General features: G+C 41.4%; 2 protein-coding genes across 4 annotated transcripts; both read left to right on the top strand.

The window, feature by feature from the left end:
- Positions 1-503: 503 nt before the first annotated feature.
- On the top strand, positions 504-1,377 carry dj-1beta. The gene is made up of 3 exons (XM_017245575.3): positions 504-664; positions 729-1,048; positions 1,109-1,377. The coding sequence occupies exons 1-3, from the start codon at positions 530-532 to the stop codon at positions 1,263-1,265; spliced, it is 612 nt and encodes a 203-aa protein (XP_017101064.2). The 5' UTR covers positions 504-529; the 3' UTR covers positions 1,266-1,377.
- Positions 1,378-1,920: 543 nt separating this feature from the next.
- On the top strand, positions 1,921-21,119 carry cindr (CIN85 and CD2AP related). Of its 3 annotated transcripts, XM_017245590.3 has the most exons (7): positions 1,921-2,203; positions 2,582-2,786; positions 12,447-12,696; positions 12,771-12,882; positions 13,181-13,754; positions 18,813-19,409; positions 19,471-21,119. In XM_017245590.3, exons 2-7 carry the CDS (start codon positions 2,774-2,776, stop codon positions 20,568-20,570), a joined length of 2,646 nt encoding a protein of 881 aa, XP_017101079.2. In that variant the 5' UTR covers positions 1,921-2,203; positions 2,582-2,773; the 3' UTR covers positions 20,571-21,119. The 3 variants fall into 3 exon arrangements, with proteins under 3 accessions (XP_017101079.2, XP_017101078.2, XP_017101080.2); XM_017245589.3 differs by having other exon boundaries at positions 1,921-2,786; XM_017245591.3 differs by lacking the exons at positions 1,921-2,203; positions 2,582-2,786; positions 12,447-12,696; positions 12,771-12,882; positions 13,181-13,754 and adding an exon at positions 17,083-17,151.
- The last annotated feature ends 1,258 nt before the right edge of the window (positions 21,120-22,377 follow it).

The raw sequence follows: 22,377 nt of genomic DNA, 5'->3' as shown, positions 1-22,377 counted from the left end.
GGAAAAAGCCAACTGCTGGTATTTTCTTCCCAACAGACAACGGTCTGCCTAATCTTTATATAAAGGTGGATCTAAAAATCAGGATCAGCAATTTAGGCACTTCAGAAAAATTTTGTAAAAATTAGTTACATATTACAAATTTAACTATATATATTTTTTTTAACTTCTGTGAATATTTTTAATTTTTAGTGATTAAATACCACTCTTATACGAGAGAACTAGTTCCGTTCGTAATAATACGTTACGTTACAAACGTACGTAACATTGGCGTTGCCAGATTTGTGAACTACCGTTGGATGATATTTTTTGTGGCCACAAACTGCTGTATTTTTGGTTTTAGACTCCGCTTTGAAACACAATTTTATTTTAAATTTTCATTTCTGTTACTTTTTTTATCCAAAAACTTGATAAAAGTATTAGTAGTTTGTATGAAGTATTGGTATAAGAGTTAGTATTTACAAATTCAAATTTTGAAATTGTACCGCACTGCTAGGTCTTTTCCGAGATCTGTGATCTGGGCACTCTGCATATGGGAAGTTTTTCTATTTTGACGCGAAATTTTTGCAAATTTGTAAATATGTCGAAAAGCGCACTGGTTATCCTGGCCCCTGGCGCCGAGGAAATGGAGTTCATCATTGCCGCCGATGTCCTGAGGCGTGCTGGGGTAAGAACTTCTTAAAATATTTTCCCCCGGATTCTTAGAACTATTTATATTCTGGATATGTTAGATCAAGGTCACCGTTGCCGGTCTCAACGATGCCGAGCCTGTGAAATGCTCGAGGGATGTTCTTATTGTTCCGGATACATCTCTGTCCAAAATAGCGTCTGAAAAGTTCGACGTCGTGGTTCTGCCTGGAGGATTGGGCGGTTCGAACGCCATGGGCGATTCCTCTGCGGTGGGAGAGCTGCTGAAGACCCAGGAATCCAATGGAGGACTCATTGCCGCCATTTGTGCCGCTCCTACGGTTCTGGCCAAGCATGGAATCGCTTCTGGAAAGTCTCTCACCTCGTACCCCTCCATGAAAGCTCAGTTGGTGGATAAATACAGGTTAGAATTTTGGATTTTTTCTTCCTAGACCTCTATTACTAAATGAAATATTGATTCTAGCTACGTGGATGACAAGAATGTGGTTCAGGATGGAAACCTAATCACCAGCCGCGGACCTGGAACCGCCTATAACTTTGCCCTGAAAATTTCAGAGGAGCTGGCGGGAAAAGAAAAGGCCCAGGAAGTGGCCAAAGGTCTGCTTTTGTCCTACGACTAAAATACTCCTAACTTGGGAGGACAATTCTCTTTAATTTATTGCCATGTTTAACTAAGTTTTGTTTAAATTATGATGTCAACTGAATTAAAAATATTATGAACAAAGCTCTGAATTTAAGTGAAACAATATTGAATATATTTGTAATTTAAATAAACAAACTTAAACCGGGGAGAACACGATTTATAAAATGGAATTTAAATGCATAGCTTAAAAAAAAAACATAAAATTATTCACACTTTGTATTTGTGGATAATATTTCCATAACATTAATTATAATTTAGATGATAAAACATTTCTGTGTGCAAATATTTTAAAAACCTTTTCTTGAACCGGGTAGAAATGTACAGACCGGTAAGGACCGGCTTGGCGCCATCCAGTGCTGCCAATCTTCCTAATTTGACATCAAATTATGTTGCCAAAAAAATGGTAAGCATTTGATTTCCAATATCCAAAGATATTTTTTTTGCTAACTAATAAGTAAATAAGAAAACCCTAATAATTAAGTTAAAATATTTTAGCAACAAATAACTTATATTATTGGCAGCACTAATTATTTATAAAGTATGGCAACTGTGGTTCAGAAAACAGCTGTTACTGCAATACTGGGCACACTATCGCCGCACAGCCACACTAATCCTACAGTGGGCACAAGTAAATCAAATTAGAGAAAAAATCTCCACAGTGCGGACGTGTGTCGGACGTGAGCGGTAAAATGTTTGGATTTAAATGAAAAATTTCCAAACTGTCGAGCTGAAAAATCGAAGTTTTCCAAAAACTATCGCACAGTTTGAAAGTGTTTTCGCCGCCAAGGCTTAAGGGGCTCTAACGGTCGGATTGCAGTTCGATTCTGTGGAAAATTCAGTGGCACGAAGGCGCGGTTTCTGGACGGAGCATCCCACTGCCGCAAAGTGCAGGCCGAAAATCAATAGCCCCAGCAAGTAAATAAAGTGCATTCGAGTGCGGGGTGCGGGGGAAGTGCGATAAATGCGAATGATAGTGCGTGCGTGAAGAAGAAAGCAAACGACGGAGGCGGCGCAGGAGGAGCAGATAGCGGATAGGAGTCGAAAAAGTGCAGAAAGAAAGGAGGAGAAAAGACTGCGCGCTGCAACAAACAACAGAATTTTTGGTTTTCGGTGCCGCATTTCTACGTGACGCGAATTAATTAAATGCGCTCTCTCTCTGGTTCTGGCCGTGCCTCTCTCTCGCTCCTGCTCTCTCCCACACACTCTTCCAGTCCACGAAGACTGCAAACAGGGTCAAAATAAATAAAACGAAATAAAACACGTTAACGAAATACTTGTGTATATAAATTCTAGGTATTTCCTTCTTTGTTTCTTTATTTTCGTTTCGCGGTTAACGCGCGTGATTCATAACTCGAGAAAACTCGTATTTGTTGTTGCCAGCGTTGTGATACCTGGAGTTGAAACAACAACAACGTCAGTAGTACAGTGCATTGAACCGCAACTGCTGAAAACGCTGCTTACTGGTAATCGGTTGGATCTAAAAACATGGATAACAACAGTGAGTTTGGATTTTTAAAATTTATTATATTTTTTTTCTCGAATCTGTATTTTTCAGACTGCAGTCTAGCGCTTTTCTAGTTTTCGGGGTGGGTCCGCCTATTTTGCCGTCTCTCCTTTGCTCACCATATTCGCATTTTGGGGTGGGTGTGTCCCAGCGGCCCAAGGACACTGCCTCTTTCTTTATTTTCCTGCCAGCGGCTTTCTGGAATCTGCTCAAGGGTCTAACGGTTCTGCTGGCCAGCTTTGTTCCTCCCATTTTACTAACTTGGCCAACAAACAAATAAAAAAATAGTAGAGTTCTAAAACAAAAGGGAAACCGGTTCCGAAGCTGGCAGCAAGAAAGAGCCTTTTAAATGGGAATTTTTGCGTTCTTTTTGATGATTCCATCTCGCCATAAATCTACACTTGGCCGGTGACTGAAAAGCGAGGCCCCGGGGCAAAACACTCCGGGCCCTACCTCTCCAGGCCTCCGCCCACCGCCTCCTCACGCCCATTAACCCCCTTGGAACTGGCCAACAACATCTTAATTTTTTTTAAAGAATAGAACAAATCCCCGTTGTGGGATGCAAATTAGCTAAAATTTTCTCTTAGGGAGGTTAGCAATTCCATGATTCATGGGGTCTTGAGCTTGTAATGTTCCGGTATTACTGGGTATTTCTTCAATTTATCATTATCGTTATCGTTTTTATTTAATTTTTATAATTATTTCGATGATATCATCGAATAAATATTACTATTATAGTAAATATTACTAATATTTATATAGGTTTGTAATTTTTTATTAGCAAGGAAAATAACGACACTTGTGTTCAAATATTTCTTTATGAACTATGAGTTATTTATTTATTTATTAATTTCTCTAGTACTTGAGAGGAATATTCTATTCTATTCTCATAACTATAGGAAGGCGATCTCGTCGTTGACGTTTTGTTCAATTCTTTGTTCGTTAACATCCAGTGTTGTAAAGAGTAAAGTGATTTGACATACAAATTTTAAAATAAATTTAAAAAAAATGACTTTTTACATTGTTTGTTGCAAGCAGATTAGTTGGATTTATAAAAGAAAGTGGATCTAATAACCAAATGGTCTTGGTATTAAAAATGCTATAGGTTGTAATACAAATATTGCAGCAGGTTCTATCAAATTGATTTTAGTTAAAGAGAAGTCTTTCAAATTTGATCTAATTGGAGCGATGTGTGGTTGTAGCGATAAAGAAGAATACAATGGCTAAATTAATACAATGCCGATAATATTGTAATTAATATAATATTTTGATAGCAACAACGCAAGCCTTTTCATCTTTGTTTCACATGAATACTAAAAAAATACCTAAAATGGAAACTACCGCTGTATTAAAATTTAAAAAATATAAGTTATTTTAGATTCAACATTTTCTGTGCAATAACAAAAGCACCTTGAATAATACATTCGACTGCAAAATCATTCAAAATTAAATTATAGAAACAGATGCAGGACAATTGTAAGGATCTAATATAGAGGGGTCCAAATTAAACCCTAGCCACTGTTTAAGGGTTAAAAATTTTCTTGTTAGTCAACACTGTTTCACTCACAACCTGTCATATTCCTAACGGTCTACATTTGTCGATGAGACTACTTATAGTTATTCCACCATGACTATACATATCCCTTCACTGATATACTCTATAAAGTCTAGAAAAAATACTTTTCTTTTCATAAAAAAAAAACTTGCATTATTTTCCCAACCCGACTCTGACCCTGGCTACTGTTCAATGTCCCGTGTAGAGATAATCCCGGATCGATAGAAGGAACTACTGCTGCTCCCACAGCGAAAGCCTCTGCGGCGGACAATATTAATAAATCTTAATGTGCGTCCCAGGCTTGTTATGGCTTCTTTGTGAAGTCCCAAGATTGCCGGGCTCGGGCCTTTGTTACTTTTTTGTTGTCGATGTTGCCGGCTGATAATGGAAGCTGATTGAAAGTCCCTCCCCGCCCCTACGAACCTACGAGCTGCACCGCACCCGCAGCCGCCGTTCACTGATGATTTCTTTTGATGAACAATTTCCAGCGACAGACAATGGAAAGGCCACCTCTCGATGCACTCGAAAAAAAATCTAAAGGAAATAATTAACAGAAACTTGAATTTATTTTAAAATAGTCAAGTTTTGGCTCAAACTATCCATCATTTCTATTAAAAGATACTCAACGGTTATGCATTTCGTAATGATTTTCTTCGTGGAAAGTAGCTCTTTCTTTAGAGTGTATCTTCGAGACCATTTGCATCCCAAACAGAGCTGCTTTCTTCCGCTTGTTTAGGTGATTCAACGCGCTAGACAAAAGCATGAAAGTGGACAACAAAAAGTGTTGCGTTTATGTAACAAACCCGGCCACAATGGCGATCAATGGTCAGCAAATGAATCGCCAAACGAAAACATTTTATCAGATTTCTTATGTAGTTGCCCCAGCCCGCTCTTGGCTCTTATCTTATCTGGGCTTTTCTGCTATTTTTCCAACACTCCTCCCTGGCAATTTCATAAATTGCCCGCCACGCCCATATTTCGTCTTGGATTTATGGCTTACATATTGTGTCTCCCGCCGTACCTCCACTCCGGATTTTGCGTGGGCCGCCAATGGGTTAATGAAGAACGGCGACAGCCACGCCCTCCTTGAGCCAACTCTCTTTACGGCTCTTTCTGTTCCAACAATTTCTTAATATTAGCTGGAGTTATGAGGCCTGATGGATCGCTCTGTGAGTCACTTTCCATTCGCTGAATTCGTCACGAAAATCGCGAATTAGGGGCATGTGGCTGGCGATGGGGGAAGTGCTCTATCTGCGACAGGAGTGAGTCATGTTTATGGAGATATAAACTATTAATTTCACAGATCCTTACGGTGGGAAATCTAAGGTTTTATCACTAAAATATGGTTTATTTATTAAAAGAATTAATATAACATTCTGTAGGAACTAAATCACGGATATATTTTATATCTATGAAAGAGAGAAGCTTTAAATAAAATATACTCTTCAGAGGGCCTTGAACCTCCATAATTTATTTGAAGAAAACGGAATTCGCTTTGTGAAAGTGAAAACCGGAACTGTCCTGTAAATAGGTTATTGTCTTTTATTTAAGATTTTATCCCAAACTAAGGATATACTAAGGATATACTTTATATACATACGTATATAGAAAGCCATGATACAATTATACATGATTATTGTATCATGTAGAAAGCTATTAAATATTTTACATTTTCTTAAATCACAAAAAGATATCTGAGAGAAATGTAATTCGCTTTTTGAAAGTGACAACCGGAACAGTGCCTAAAAAAAAAATTTCTTTTTAGATTTGATCACTAACTAAGGATATAAATACTTTAAAAGTTAAAGTTTTAATACATAAATAAACAGATCTTCGGAAAATTCACTCTGTGAAAGCGTAAATTGGAGCTTACTTGTAAATAAATTGTTGTCTTTAAACTAAAATGATAAATTTCAAACTAATATATACAAAAATTAAAAGTATACAATTCTGTAGTAAATAAATAGGAGATATAGTTTGTAGGATAAAATAAGCTTTAAAATAAGCTATATCACAGATCCAACCACAAAAAGACACAAAAAGGAAAAGGTCGTAGGGATTACCAATATTTTTTGTTCGGGGGTCTTTCAGAATTTTGGAAATGGCATTCCGGCAATCATCATAAAGCTAAGAGGCTCAGACGACCGAGATGCGCTCGAGAAACGATTTATTAGTATTTATTAAGATATTTGTTATTTATTAAGTTAAGAGGACTTAGTAAGGAAATTTAAAATCTAGTATTTTAGAAACCTGAAGATCAGGAAAGAGATGTTATAGAGTAGAGACCATTGTAGTTCAAAGAGCTTCAAAGACCCTAAAAGGGAAGACTAAAGTTTCTAGTCCTTCTTTTAAAAATATTAAAACTTAAGTAAATGGCAAACTTGTCAGTACCAGAACCAGAACATGTCAGTAAATACATTTTAATATTTTATTAAAAATTTATTTAAAAAAGAATACATAATTTACATAAAAACTCTGTAGAAAATAAATAACGGATGTGCCCCGTCAGTTAAAAAAATAAAATTGCAAAAACACATAAAATTTAGTTTTCAATTATTTTTTGTTTGGCTTTCGTCGCTGGCGAAGCGAACAGAGCCGCTTTATTGATATGCAAATTTATTTTTCGCAGTTTTATTTCTGTTTTTTTTTTGTTCTTGCCATTTAGTATTGTTTTTTTTCTCGCTGGTCGAGTGCATTCAACAGTTGTGAGTGATGCGGTGACTCAGTAGCGCGGTTTAGTCGATTTCAGAATTCATGAAGCGAATTTTGTATTTTAGTTTGTTTTTTCGCCTGCCACTCGCTGGCCCACCCCCTTATCTTATCGCGATTCCTGCGCGCGTTCTTCTCAGACTTGGCTTATCAACTGGGAAGGGAAATGAATAGGAAAATGTGAGATATGAGTGCTTCTCTCTATGCGACGCATGCTTCCGTCCCTGAGAGGGTCTTCTGGGGAACTAGAAACTCGAAATAATCCAAAAATTATGTCAAGTTTGTGTAATGTTTGCCCTGCGCTCGGAATGTCTTCTTGAATGCTATCTTTGTGTTTGGAGGGCCCGAAGAACGATAGAAATATGCGGGTTGGCCTTATAGAGAGTGAGTTCCATATCAATGAACTGATAAGAAGCGAATGAACCCCAAGGCCTCTGGAAGAGAAGGCCGCGGGCTTCGGAGTGCAATAAAATTCTGAGAATTCCTCAGACGGTTGGGGCATGCATGAGCTCTCTAGGTCTAATTTAAAATCGTGAACAATCAGAGTCATTGCTTGATTGGAATCTATAAACCGAACAATAGAAGGCCTCTTGAAAACCATCTCATTTGGCTAATGCACCACTCATCGAGGATGGACGAGGGGCCATGCCCGACTGCCTCCAAACACTTTCCATCGTAAACTCTTCGGAATTAAGCACCGACAGCCCCACACAAATCAAGGCGGGGGCCGGTCGGTGGGGTCGTGGGGTTTGAATTCAAGACTGCGTTTGGTCAGCTTGCCAACGGGCCCGGGGGCTTCGAGGAAATGGAAATGGAAGTGCATTTGAGTGGTGGTCAAGGGTGAAGTGATTTTAAATTGCAATTCAAACACTAAGAGAAAGGGGTGATATTTTATTTTGAATTAATATTGATGTATGCCCTAAATGGCCTCTAATTTTTCTCTCAGTGTAATAGTCACGCGTGGGTCTGACGTCACCTGACCCTGACTAAATCGAACCTAAATGTTAATGCCATTGTTTGCTTATCGCTCAGAAGTTTCCCCAACTTCACCGATAAGGGTCGTCCCCCTGTCTTATCACTTGGCTTCGCCCACTGCTATTTCTGATTCATTAAATTCCCAAATACTTTTAAATTTAATTATTTTTATTCTCTTACTAAGTTTCATCAAGTCCAGGAAGGAAATGCAACTCATTTGGCGACAAACTCGGCTTTCGTGCCTCCGCAACACGCAATGGGCGACCTTGAACTTGAGCTATTGGCCTTTGTTTGAGGACCATTGAAAGCTCACAAGTCAAGGTCGCCTGGGCGGACTCGGGGTTCAAGGATGTGTACGTGTGGGGGGGTACTTTTTAGGGACATTGCCTCCAGCTGAATGGCGGACATTTCTCGTGTGCCTGGGACTTGCTTCTGAGGCTTAGCTCTCAGAATACAAAATATTTATAATGAGGGTTGCCGAAGGGTCGTGAGGCCTTTAGAATCCCTCAGCAGCTGTGCAGAGAGGCCCTTTCTTTATGCCAAGTCATGCTCAATACAGGAATTACCTTTAAGGAAGTGGATTTCATATTTTGAGACTTCATCGGACAGTCATTGCTTTTAAAAAGATTATTTTTTTGAATTCGGTGGGTAGTTATTTTTGACCTTAATAAAAAGCAAAAAAACTGTTAACCAGGTCACGTCGAGATCCAGTTTGTAGCCAAAGCACTTCTGGTTGTCAGACAGGTCAGCTCCATTACCTTAACTGGGATAACCCCTTCTGGGAAGTCGCAGACTCGAATGGAGAACCCGAACTCACGCAAAGCCAATGTACCGTTTACGGTTCATGGCTTCCTCCCCCACCCGCCATTGGAAAAACACCAAGAAAAATATTTATTATTTACAAATTTTGACCTTAAGGGGTAACTCTATTGTAAAAACCTAAAAAAATGAATTATTTTTATGGTAGAAAAACTAAGGCTTCAATAATATTAGTTGATACTTTTAATCATTTTTTTGAAGAGTAAAAGATATTTTTACTAAAATATAGTAAAGAAGATACTTAGGGGAATATTACTTTCATTCATGTTCAGATTGAAATTTTTCAAGAACATCATTATTAATTTCTTCAACAACAGTTAGAGATACTTTCTTAAAATATAGTCTTTAAGAGACTGTAAAAATTAAATCTTTAAAAGCGCTAAAATCTTGATAAAATATTTATTTTGAGTTCCTTTAGGTAATATCTTAAGTTAATTGAAAGTTTTTCTTATAAAAATTGATGATATAAAACCATTTTTACGTTTTTTAAAAACTAAAATTTAACGAAAAAATTATATTAAAAAGCACCAACACGAATAATAAACGTTTATTTAACTTTTACTTTATTTGTTGTTTATTTAACAAATATATTTAAAACGGATTACTAAATCCACGAATTAGATTCCACAAATATCATTATAAAGTTATTTTAAAATCTATGTATATATTTTCTTTATAAAACAGTATTTAAAAATTATATTTATTGAAATATCTCAGTGGTGTAACCCCTTTTTGAGTTTTTTGAGCAATCTCTTAAGTTTAAAAACAGCTTATCTTTATTTATAGCCATGCTAAGTTCACATTATTTCTCTCAGTGTACTAAAGCACCAAAAAAAAGTAAAAACCGAAATAAAACAGAAAAACAATCGAAGCAAAACCGAAATTCAAAGGCAGTCCAAGCTGATAGTTAAACCAATTAGCATGTTCTTGTTTGCTCGCCTCCACCGCTGGGGAGGAGGGGGTGGTGGTGTTGGTGGTGCTGCTGGTGTGGTTGTTGGTGCTATCATCAGGGGGGAGGAGTCTTCCCAAACACACACACAACCTGCCCACACCTACAGAAGTGTTTGTTTTGAACGGAACTTTGGTACTTTGGCCGCACCCTTGGCCGCCAGCAGATGCGAGAAAATGCAGCTGCTCACCTGAACCGGTTGCAGGTTGCAAGTAGAGGCATGGAGTTTGCCCCTTTTGGTGATCTTTTGAAAGGTATCAGTTGAACTTTTGGATTAAAACTCTTAATTAATATATGTAGGTAAATTTGAGGCAATTTTTAATATTAAAAGAATGTATAAGCAGCCCTAGGGCATTGGCTAGTCGGCTATAATCATCTGGCACAACTCCCTTACACCTTTACCTGTTTTCGCGCCATATTTCAGCCATCCAGCAACCGATTTGCATATCTTTATGGCCGACATGATGCGCTGTTTGACATTGGGGGGAAGCTGACATCAAAATAGCCATAAAAAAAAACCCGATTCCGATCCGATGCGATCGGTCATGCAGCCATTATAATTACAAGGCAACCATCCCACCCACCAGCCAGCCAGACGCAAGAGCATAAAAACCAGCACGCCCTCTTGCGGGGCAGTGGCAGGGGCCTCTTGGCGGAGCTGTCATGCCATTTTCTCCGCTTTTGACACATTTACACATTTGGTTTTCCCATTCGGGTATGGATCCATTGGATATTTTCACACGACTCTGTGCGGCGGCGATTCCCCGCTTTCCAACGCTTTTCACCATTTTCTACACGGCGAGAAAAGCGCAGTTCCTCTTGCTTTGTAATGCAATTCCTTTTAGAGCTTTTAGCTTGGTTTTTCTCAGTGCAGAACACGGCTCATTTCACTGCTGCATTCCGCCCATTCTGGGCCCTCTTTCATCGCGCTTTTAACAATTTCTTTCATATTCTTTCTGGCCTCACTGGGCCGGTTATTATTTTTCTTTGAGGCGCGAAAAACAAAGAGGAAACTGGAAAAGTTTGAAAACAAAAACCGCATTAAAGGTTCATTTGGCTGCCGCTTTGTTTGCCTTTTGCCATCGCGCGTAGGCTAAACATTGTGGCTGCGAGATACCCACCGGGCTACTCGGATACCCAGATACAAAGATACGAGCCGGGCCAGACGGCAGCCGCTTGGCCTAGATACAAATTGGCACTGGCACTCGCTGGTGGTGGAAGCGTGACACGATAGCACTCACGAGGGAACTAATAGGAGGGTCGATCTCACTATATATGACTTGGCTAAAATAATCATAAGTTAAGGCATTTTCCAGACGGCCATTTAAAAGCTTTTCTTCCAAGAGTGACATGTTGTCTCTTCGAGCACTTTTGCCACTTCCCCGGGCATGGATCCCTGGCCGGGGCTTTTGGGAATCCAAACTGGAACAGCCACTGCCAATGCGATCAAAGTGAAATTATTATTCGCTCTTGACGAAACAGCTTCGGGTTCGATTGGCAGCCACTCCAGTGCTGGCATGGTGGTGGGCAGTCGGGCCACTGGTGGCATTAAAAGAAATGTTTCGGATTCGAAACGAGCGTAAAATGGAAAGCATTTGGCGACGCTTTAATGCCGTCAAGTGATCAGCTTCGATGGCCTGTCTTACAGCCATTCAATGTTGGCCAAGAGTGGCGCTTCATCACATTCTGCTGATTGGGTTCTCGGACGGGACGTGGAGGGGAGCATTAGAAATACGAGTACTCCGCCACACACTGACCCATATGAGTTAAGCGACATCACGTAGCTTAAGAATTTATTATTGCGTTTGTTTGTTTATTTCTGGCCGAAGGTTTTCCTTTCCTAAGCCAATAAGCGTTTCCAATGTGTTTCCCGAAAGGGGCTTCGAGTCTCTGTCGTCATTCAAACGACAAAGTTCTTGACTGAGCTATGGAGGCTCTGTTTTGGGTAGAGTATTGCCATCCAAAAACACTTGCGAGTGTAGCGTGCGGGGGCAGCAACCTCCAAAGCTGCTATTTAAATTATAACTTGTAGCGTCAAGCTGTCGCCTTCTGCTGGGGCCCGATATGGTTTATAATGCTGCTTTTTATAATATGCCAGTCAGTCATGGTCTCATTGTTTCCAATATGATGCGTCACGACAAATGGGATTCTGTTTTGGAAGAGTCTCTGGTTGGGATGCTGGCTATAAAGTCGCTTACTAATTTCTTTCTGGTCTCATCTACGAAATAATAGGTCTTCACTGAACTCCCAACTATGTGACCCATATATCTCTATACCTTGCCTTTGATTGATGGATGGGTGAGACCGTGATTTGTCATCGCCCACGACAGAAATTGTTATTCCCGCTCCGTATATGGAGTGTCATGTAACTTTTACTCACTTTTTGTTGGCGGCATCGCAGCGACATAAACGGGAAAATCAAAAGTCGAATGTCACGTTTTTGGTGAGCTGGGAATGGGTCTCTCTTGGTGGCTTGATGGCTTGATGGCTTGGTGGGTGATGTTGGAGTAGGTTGCGCAATCCGAGACAATTGCAAATATTTGGTTGTGTCATGCGTGGATATCCCATAATTGAGTTACTCATTCTATAGAGTTTAAAGTAGTACACCTCTTAAATTAAATACTAATCTCAACTCTTAATCTTCCAGTCTGTGCAATAGTCGAGTACGAGTACGCCGCCAAGGAGTCGGACGAACTGGATCTCCAGAAAGGTGCCATCATTCATCGGATCAAGCAGATGCCCGGCGGCTGGTGGCAGGGCACTCTGAAGGCCACCGGAACCACGGGCATGTTTCCGGATAACTTTGTTCGCGTCCTGGACGCCAGCATCGCCAGCAACGGCAACGGAAACGGGAGCGGCGGCGACCACAGCGACGAGGGAACGGGTGTCCAGCTGAGGTGAGTCCCCGCTCTTAATGACGCAATCGGCCCCGAATCTACATAACAGTCTCCTTTCGATTTCACCCATTCAGGGACAAAGCCGCGACATCCAATCGCCGCTGCAAAGTCATCTACAGCTACACACAAGTCAACGACGACGAGCTGACGCTGGCCGTGGGTGATGTCATTGAATTCCTAGGGGAGGTGCGTACGCAGGGTTGCAGGGGGTGTTCCGGGGTCTTACTACCCCCATTTAACCTATTGGGCCAATAGAGAATGAAATTCGTTATGCACTGAAAGAAATAAAAGATAAAGTTTATATTTTTGTTTAAATAGTTTAAGCTTTTTTAAAGTTAAAGCTCATTGTGTTAATAATTCTAAGTTTTTTTTTTTAATTTTTTTAAATTTGGTTCAATTGTCTTGCCACGATTTCTCTCAGTGTATAGCCCAGCACAGTCTGTTCATTTCACTGAATGCCTTTCCACACTGTTTTCTCATTTAGGTCGAGGAAGGCTGGTGGCGCGGTCGTCTGCGCACCAAAGTTGGCGTCTTCCCATCAAACTTTGTGCAACATATCGAACCGTCGCCGATTCTGGCCTCCAAGCGACCGCCGACGATTGGCGCCACGGTGACCACATCCTCCCTGACGGCCAAGGCGTCGAACGTGGCCGCCAGCATTACCAGTTCCAGCACCGGATCCTCCAGCGGAGCAACTGCACCAGCCACCACCACCACCACCGCCACCAGCAACACATCGAAGCAAACGACCAAGAGCAGGGCAGTAGCTGCCCCTCCAGCTCCTGCGGAATCAGCGGCCATTGGCTCTTCGGGACTGTCGGCGGCAGGACCCGGAGGTCCCGGAGCTCCGATGCTGCCACCGAAGCCGCAGCGGGAGTACTGCCGGGTGGAGTTCCCCTACGCACCCCAGAACGACGATGAGCTGGAGCTGAAGGTGGACGACATCATCACAGTGATCACCACGGAGCTGCCCGACAAGGGGTGGTGGAAGGGAGAGCTGCGGGGGAAAGTGGGCGTCTTTCCGGACAACTTTGTGAAAATGATGGCCCCCTCGGAAGGTGAGTTATTCCGATTTCTATCGGGACTTTCCGAAAGTTTTCTCTCATGTCACATTTTGATTTTTGGTCTGTCAAGTGGCTGTCATCATTGTCTCCACCTCTCATTAATGCATCCATCCCCCTACCCCTCCCCCACTCCTCTTAATTGGAGGCAATTTTCCAAACGCACCGGCATCGACATGGGCACTGGCTGTAAACTCAAGTCGTTAGGCTTGGAAGTGGATGTCGTGACGTAGCCATCAGCCGTGGCCGGGGATCAAAGTCAATAAACGTTTGTTTGGTAATTGAATTAATTAAAAGCGAAGACATATTCGAAAAGAGCGCCTCATCCACCTTAATAGGCCTCCTCGGCGGGATCGTTAGTTTTATCGGCCAGGCGAAATTTTTTGATGGCTTAATTGCCACTCGCCGATATGAATCAGATGGCTTTTATGGCCCATGTGCAATGCGATTAAACAAATCCTTTGGCAGCTTTTTATCGGGGCTTAAAAAATAAACAAAATAAACAAATAAAAATTCATTTTTATTGGATATTTTCAAAGAAAATGTCATTTCATAAAGATAAGACAGTATACTCTTTAGGAGTATATCAGGGAACTCCCCGTATTAGAAAACTAGAAGTTCGGGGAAAGATAAATATTTAATAGCTAGTTTCCCCAATCGAATCACATCCATTACACACACATCACGCACCTCACCCGGCACCTGGGCACTCCAATTGAATCATTTCCACAATCTAATCATTTGGCCAAGCCACATCTTAAAGTTCCTTTACTCGGGTTTTTATGACTTGATTTCCGTTTGAAGACTTTTTTATTGGACACCTTTTTTTGTACTGTACTCTTTTTATTTCCCATCTTATGACTCCATGCGATGGTCTTTCTCTATGTAATGCTCCTCAACACTCTTCTCTTCCTCTACTCTCCTTCTCTAACACTCGAACACGTCTATTTCCTCCACAACCCACTACGATTTTTGGTAAAAACTACACAATATACTCCAAAAAATACACCTAATCGATTGCGGGAGCACAGCAGCTCCTCCCCCGCCCAGACCTCGCGCCCGTGCCCGCGGCCGAACCGGAGTTGCATCCGGAATTGGATCCGGGGCTGTAGACGGAACCGGAGTCCGGGTTCCACCGCGGAGTCGAACGCAGCGCGGCGGCTCTTTCGAGTTCTTGGGCGCGCGTATGGCCAGCTTTATCACCACGATTTGTATGTAAACGAGTTTTTCCAGTAGGCAGCTCCAACCGCAGCAGCAGCCGCCGCCACAAGCACACCAGTGGCAGCCTAAGCCCCTCCTCCTCCCCGCCTCGCCACTTTTCCCCCCACCCATTCCTGCACCTCTTCTCGGGGGCTCTTGAGTTTTCTTGTTTTTCTTTTTGGCCACTTTTCATTTTCCTTTCTCTCTTTTGGCTTGGTGGTGCCTCCTGGAGGCGTTTTTGATATGAAATGGAAAATTGCTCGCCACTGCCCTCCCCGCCGCGCCTCTTCCTGGTGGTGGTGCCTCCAAGAGCCGCGTTTTTTCTATGCTCATAATTTCTATGATTTATATTTGGCTTGGTTTCCATACTCTACCTAAAGGATGGTTAGCTATGACGGGGTAGAGATAACAAGAAAAAGAGAGGAAGACCTTTTTCTTTTGCTTAAGTAATCCGTTTTTTTAGGACCTCAATAGGGTCTATATAATACCAAAAATATTAATAATTAATTTAAAATTAATTTTTAAAAGATCTCTGGAATGTTATCCAAACATTATTTTGCTATCCTGGCTTTGGAGATATAGGCCGAAAAGAAGCAATCTTTACTTCATGTTTATTGTCCCTCAGAACTTTAAAGTAAATCGGTTGACTCGGTTTCCCTATTAATCTTTATGAAAATAGCGACTTTGGATAAAATTGGATAAAATAAAACACCTTGAAATGAAGGATAAGCTACGACTCTTAAATTCATAGTTTTAAATTTATTTTCTATTCTGATGATCCTACTAGAAGATATATTGCTACCGCAAAAATAACGTCTCAATATAAAAGTTTCTGATTTTTTTGTTCAAAAGTAGCAGAATTTTGTATTTAAATGCGTATTTTTAAAATACCAATACATTAGGACTAAAAGTTCTGATAATTAATTTACTACTTTGCCCATAGGAACTCCTTAAAAATCTTTTATCTTTCTTCTATCTCTAAATCTTCTTCAAACATTTTTTTTGTTTTTATCTTAAATACTTAATTTAATTATGTATGTTTATAACGAGGCCTTTACAAAAAATATAATAACATTTACCCTCTTTTTGAGATAAAACTATTTAAAATTATTAAACATCTTTTAATTGAATTGAATAATATGTATAAAGTAAGAGCATTTACGTTATGTTGGAGAATCAAACTTTTCTAAGGCACTTCCCATCCTTGGTTGCTTCGTTTTATTTATTTGGCTTTCTTTGGAGCCGACATTGCCCGCGGCGGGCACCCAGTGGAGAGTGGGCGGAGCAGGAGAAGGAAACTGGAGGCCGAAATCAAAAGCGCTTTGTTTACGATCGGTTTTCTTTCAATTTGCAGTGCATGTTGTTTGTTTGGGTGCCAAGTTGGTTGTGTCATTTGCATGGGCAGTTTGCGAAACTTGTTTGTTTTTCTCGTTTGTTAGTTTGTTGGTTTGTTTGTTTGTTTGTTTGAGAAAAAGCATTTTCCCTGCATTGCTCGAACGCCTCGCAATTTGCTGTTTGGGAAAAGTTGAAATATTATGGTTAATTAATACAAATTATTTTCGCAGCATACTTTGCGGTTGGCAGTGGAATTTCAGCGGTAGTTGGTGGTGTTTGTTTTTTTTCCTCCTCTGGTTGATTTTGAAAATTTATGCTTGGCATTTAATTTTTGCTTTACCTTTTGCTTTTGTCAACGTCGCAGTTTTGTTTTGTTTTTTTTTTTCTCCCCACAGCCAGCGCACTTTCGACACTTGAGAGGCAGCCCCAACAAAAAACCTCCAATAGCGCAGGCAACATCATTAAAATAAACAACAGTGGTTGTAACTGGTTTTTTGTTTTTATTCAACGCGCGCCCAGCTCTCTTCGGGGCTCTCTTAGACTCGATCTCTTAAAGGCCAGGCGATCATGATCGTCTTCATTAGCGGCATTTATCAGAAGGTGCGCGCTTCGCTTGTCAGAAATCCATCCACCTCCCATCCACCTGGGCTCTCTCTGGCGAGCCGAGCCGGCCCCTTTTGTTTTTAGTTTATAAACAAAGTTGCCAGAGAGCCGTCTAAAGAGAGCTTGGCCCGGAGTCTCAACATTTTAGTTTCCTACCTTTGGCAGCGTTTTTGTTTACCTTTTGTGCCTCAGTACGCTTTGATTTCTTGACCATTTACGTTATTGAAATATTTTTGTCGGCGCGCCAGCAGATCAAGTAATTTTCCCTCCCTGGCCTACACTGTTTCTTTTTTTTTTTTTGGCCTATACTTGTTTTTTAGTGCGTGTGCTACAGTTACCGTTCTTGCGGCTTTCTTTGTCGTTATTCGTGCAGTTGCAGTTGTAATTCCAACTTTTTGCCACATGGCAGTGGAAGAACAAGAACTCGAACTCGAAGCCACAATTACAGAAGAGAGGTGAAAACGCTTGTGGCTTTGGCGCACTCTCTTAATTATGGATTATGTGTCAGCCAGGTGTAAATTAATGATTATAATTTGCTGCGTGCTCGGCGTAAATGTTTCGGATTCAAAGTCATCATTAAGTCGGTGGTGGCGATTCGAGTTCGTTGCTTAAGTCTTTTGTTTGGTGTGCGTGCTAATGCGTTTGTCTATGTGTGTGTGTGTCTGTGACAGCCGATGGCAGTCATCATAATAACGACAATCCCCCAATGACCACAATTACTCAATGCCTAATAATATCAAATTCGCGCTGCTCTTTTTTTCATTGCGAATTTCATTATAATATTATACCACATTTGGCCTGCCATTTTTGAGCACTCTTGTTGTTGTTGTCATTAAGTGAAAGTCTGTGGGGCAGAGCGCTTTTCCTTCGCCCAGCCTAATCCCAAAATTCAACCGTGACAAAGCCGATTCTTTGGCTTGTTGCTCCACAATACCATCTACTTTTTGTTTCGGCCACAAGTGGTTCGTGGGAATCGAGAGATTGATGAGGTGTGTCCAAATTAAGACACACTCGAAGTTTTGATTTGACAAAAAAATTAGCTAATCAGCATCGGGAGACTGACCCAGAGATGACATCAGCAGAACAAGTCGGACTATAATTAGAGATGATTGCCGGGGTGGATCTTCAATAATTTTTATTTGCTCTCGCCAAGCAGATGTACATTATCTTAGGAAAGAGTTCTTCCATATACATATATATTTATAAAGTTAGAAAACATTATTAGCTTTTGTTATAAGTAGAATATCTAGAATATTTATTTGTTATATCCACCTAGACCTTTGTTTATAAATCTTTGTTTTAAAAGAGTATTCCCAGTTCGTTGTTGAATCTATTGATTTATGTTTCCTGTTGGCAGTTGCCATTTCTTTCAGCCTGACCTTTACACATTTTCAATTGTTACTCAATAGTTTTCGTTGGCTTCACTTCTTTGCTTTGGTTGGCTTTGGTTTGGTTTGGTTTGCTTTTGTCGTCAGCGCCATTTATTGCCATTTATTTATGCCCATCAGTTGCTAGCTCCGTAGCTTTGATCTGCTCCTACGCCTCAGTTCCAGATTCAGCTTCAACCTTAGTGCTTGAGTTTGAATTTCAGTATTGTTTTTGCTTTTGTACAAGCCAGTCTTTCCCTCGGCGTTTCCACATTAGTTTTATTGACATTTGGCAACAAGTTGTCGTCGCAAACCAGTTTCGAGTTGTTTTCGTGCTCAGCTGTTCTGTTCGGGATGGTTAGTCATCTTGGACGCGGATTACCGAAGTGCAGTGGATATCGGCCAATGTGAAAGAGAATCCGTTGAAAGCTTATAGCGTAACCATTAGCCGATGACCACTGTAGTCGATAAGCTGAATGTTTGCATGTCAATTGGCAGGTGCCAGCACTGTCCACCGTCACTAATCCCCCGCTTTGCTTACCCATTCCAGTTGCCCCGATCAACGAGCCAGCCACCACCCAAGTGCAGACTCAGTCGCAGCGGAAGATCGGCAACATCAACAGCACCACCAGCAGCCACCACATGACCACAACGAACTCGAGCAACTCCAGCACCACCACGGTGACCACCCAGCAGAAGGAGCAGGTCGGAGGCAGCGCCGCCTCCACCACGTCGAAGGTGTACATCAAGAAGACGGGCAGCAGCAATAACAGCACCACCAGCAGCACCACCACCACCGCCTCCTCGTCGGCGGGACGCAAGGAGAGTTTCGGTTCTCGCGACTCCCTCAACGACATTCTGAGCGAAACGGGTCTGCCCACGGGAAATGTGGCTGCCCAAAGGAAGTCGCTGGAGAATAAAAACCTCGACTTGACCAAGCCACCGGGCGCAGCCATCAGTCAGCAGAGGAGCAGCACGAGCAGCTCCACATTGACCACCTCAGTGGGCACTGCACTGGCAGCCTCGGCGGTTAGCAAAAGCTTGGAGAACATGGACGAAAAGGTCAAGTCCCCGCCACCGCCGGTGCTCAGCAAGAAGCCTAGTGTGCCGCTCAAGAAAACTCCAACAGGCGGAGTACCCGTGGCAGGTGAGTACTTACCTAATGTCCTTAATGGAATTGCATTAGATAACTTTTAAAATATTTACAGGCAATCTACTGGGCGGCAAGAAAAAGAACCCGGATGGAAAGCTAACCAGTGCCGTCTCCCACGACTTGGCTGATGGCTTGACTGCCAGCAAACTGGTCACAGGTGCCAATCAGCTTCCGGATGCGGGAGCACCGGGAAATCTGGTGATTCGCAGGGCAGCCACCATCGCCGTTGAAGATACAGACTTCGATCGCGTAGAACGCGCCTCGATCCTAACGGATATGCGCCAAGGAAGAGTCAAGGCCCCGAAACGACGACCACCCTCGGCGGCCATAAACGTGCTGGGAGAGAGTAACAATAACTCTGTGTATGTGAACGGAAGTGGAACAGCGGGGGGAGCCGGCAGTGCCAGCGAGCTGAGCGAAGATGGAGGCAAGCCGGCAGCTTCGTCGGATGACAATTCGACGGGCGAGGAGCCGCAGCTGGCCAAGCCAAAGCCACGCGAATGGGAGAAGAAGAAGGCGCCCTGGATGGAGGAGTTGAAGGCTTCGCAGGTGACCCGCAAAAAGACATCGCCCAGCGTGGAGCCACGAGGAGCAACAGTGGCCGAGAGGACCTCCAAACTGTTCGCCGCCGACCAAGCAATTAGCAGTAGCATTAGCTCCAGCAGCAGTACCACATCGAAAGTGCAATCCTCAGCGGTGACATCCTCCATGTACGCGGAGAACACCAGCAGCAGTTCCGTGACCACCAGCAGCAGCAGCACCAGTGCGGTCACCGTCACTGCCAACGATGCCATCATGTCCCGCAGTCTATCCGCCGCCAAGGCAGCTGCCAGTAGCGACGAGGAGACGAAGGCCGCACGTCCCAACAGTCTTGCGATACGGAATCAACGAAGTGTTTCCCCCCTGGTCAAGAGCTCCACTGCCAGCAGCTCGCAGTCTCAGGAGGAGAAGCCCAGCCAGCTGACCAACCACCAGGAGCCACCCGCCAACAAAGTCAACCAGCTGGAGGCGAGAATCGAAAAGTTGGAGGGTCTGGTTCAAAACCAACAGCGCACCATCGAGGAGCTGGTGAACGCCCTGAAATCGGAGGCGGAGCGCGTTAAGATTTTAAGGAGCGAGCTGGACAAATACGCGCAGTGCGTGACGCAAGTTTGAGCCAGAGACTAGCTCTATGATACATATATGTATAGCCTTTTAGCTAGCTTCAGTCCTTGAATTTTAGCGTGCTGAACTCTACATTCCCAGGCCTAGAACGTAGAACGTAGACCGTACCCAAGACAATCCCAAATATCTGTGCTCTGTGTTCTGTACTTATCCAGAATGAACTTTTAGCGAACAGCCGTTTTTGCATGCTAAAACAGTATCGTTTGTCGCTTATCCGTATAATACCTTGTATTCCACCCCTGTATATCTGATAGTTTTTCAATAAGTATTTTTTATACATTCGTACACTCGAAGGACGGTGAAGATGGGACATTGTGTGATTTCTTTTAACTGATCTGCTTTCGATTGCGATTTGTTTTGTTTATACGATTTATGATTATTTTTTAAAGATGTATTAAAGTTATGAGTAAAGTGTACTATAAACTATATACTAAACGTGCGAGAGAGAAATATACAAAGTACTTGTACGATGGAGTTGAAAGCCTAATACTTAAGCAATATCAATAAATAATGCAAATAAATATCTCCATGTTTTCTGAATGTATTTTCTTTTTTATTTCCCCACTTCGATGTGTTTCAGTTGCTGTGTTCTTTTCTGTTTTTTTTTCGATGACTGATCTAGATGATAGCGGTAGAGAATTCACATATCTAACCTTGGCTTATAAACTAACCATTTTGTATAATCTCTTCTTTGAAACAGAAAGCAGACGCGTCGCGGGAAATTCGACAATTGGATGTTTTAATTGATCTGCCAGGGATCGCTGCCCAGATCAGAAGGTCAAACTAAATTGTAATCAGCTAGAGATCGTTTACGTAGGTCTGCCTGTACAGAGTATTCCTTTTTGTTTTGTGATAAGCCTCTACAGAACCCAGCTACTTGTAGTCTAATCGAATCAATCTGCGTAGCTAGAACCCGCTTTCCCGATTGTTAGCCAATATGTTGTGGTTTATTCCGGAAGATATCGCATTTTGTGACTTTTTAAATGTAAATAATAATATGATTGTAAATGAAGTATCGGATATAAAATAAACATTTATTAATTAGTAAAAAATAAATCAGTGTTATTTTTATTATTTTTTTTTTAATGATAATTTAAAATATATCATAAACACTGACTTTTCCGTACTTTTTCTTGAAGTTTCAAAAATAGCTATAAAAAGGCTAAAACTTCATCTCTGCTTTAGCAATGTTTTTCATTTTGGTTTTTGTCTTCGCTAAGGTCATGTAAAAGTTTCATGTAAAATTTGTTTAATAAAATAAACTAAGCTTAATTTCTTCAAAATGTAATGTAAACATTTAATTAAAAACATGAAAAATAAATATTTCATTAAAAGTGTTTTTTCATAAAAACTGATAATAAGCTTATTAGTTAATAGTTCTTTTATAATAAAATGTAGAAATGTAAGAAAACCGGCAAAACATTATTGTTTTGGTCAAGACGAGACCCAAAGCTTGACTTTGATCCGTAGTTTTGGTAAAACAAGCAATCAAAATATGGGGATCTGCACGAGCTTGGAGTTTACTGTCTTTGGTGGAGAAGAGGTTTCTTCGCGGATTTGTTTGTTGGCCGCCTCGTGCAGCTGTGTTTGCTGTTTGTTCTGCGGCTTAAAGCCAAACTAAGCAAATCAAGTTGCCTGCCGCCTGTCTATTTTACACTGAAAATATTTAACTAAAAATTATAAAAAATTTTGATATTATTTCATTAATGATGAGTTAATAATAAATCTTATTATTTCTTATTCATGATTATTTTTTATTTTTCTACAACCTTTATGTACATAGATAGATTTTTTTTAA

This window comes from Drosophila bipectinata, chromosome 3R, assembly GCF_030179905.1.
Source record: "Drosophila bipectinata strain 14024-0381.07 chromosome 3R, DbipHiC1v2, whole genome shotgun sequence".
In the NCBI taxonomy this organism is placed as follows: domain Eukaryota; kingdom Metazoa; phylum Arthropoda; class Insecta; order Diptera; family Drosophilidae; genus Drosophila; species Drosophila bipectinata.
This window is presented reverse-complemented; position numbering and strand designations above follow the sequence as displayed.

What these genes read in the sequence shown, in the direction of transcription:
- dj-1beta (XM_017245575.3), top strand. Translation starts at nt 530, where the DNA reads ATGGGAAGTTTTTCTATTTTGACGCGAAATTTTTGCAAATTTGTAAAT. An exon ending in ATGTCCTGAGGCGTGCTGGG is followed by an intron (nt 665 to 728) that starts GTAAGAACTTCT and finishes TGGATATGTTAG; the next exon opens with ATCAAGGTCACCGTTGCCGG. An exon ending in CAGTTGGTGGATAAATACAG is followed by an intron (nt 1,049 to 1,108) that starts GTTAGAATTTTG and finishes TATTGATTCTAG; the next exon opens with CTACGTGGATGACAAGAATG.
- cindr (XM_017245590.3), top strand. An exon ending in GGAACGGGTGTCCAGCTGAG is followed by an intron (nt 12,697 to 12,770) that starts GTGAGTCCCCGC and finishes TCACCCATTCAG; the next exon opens with GGACAAAGCCGCGACATCCA. An exon ending in AGGCGGAGTACCCGTGGCAG is followed by an intron (nt 19,410 to 19,470) that starts GTGAGTACTTAC and finishes AAATATTTACAG; the next exon opens with GCAATCTACTGGGCGGCAAG.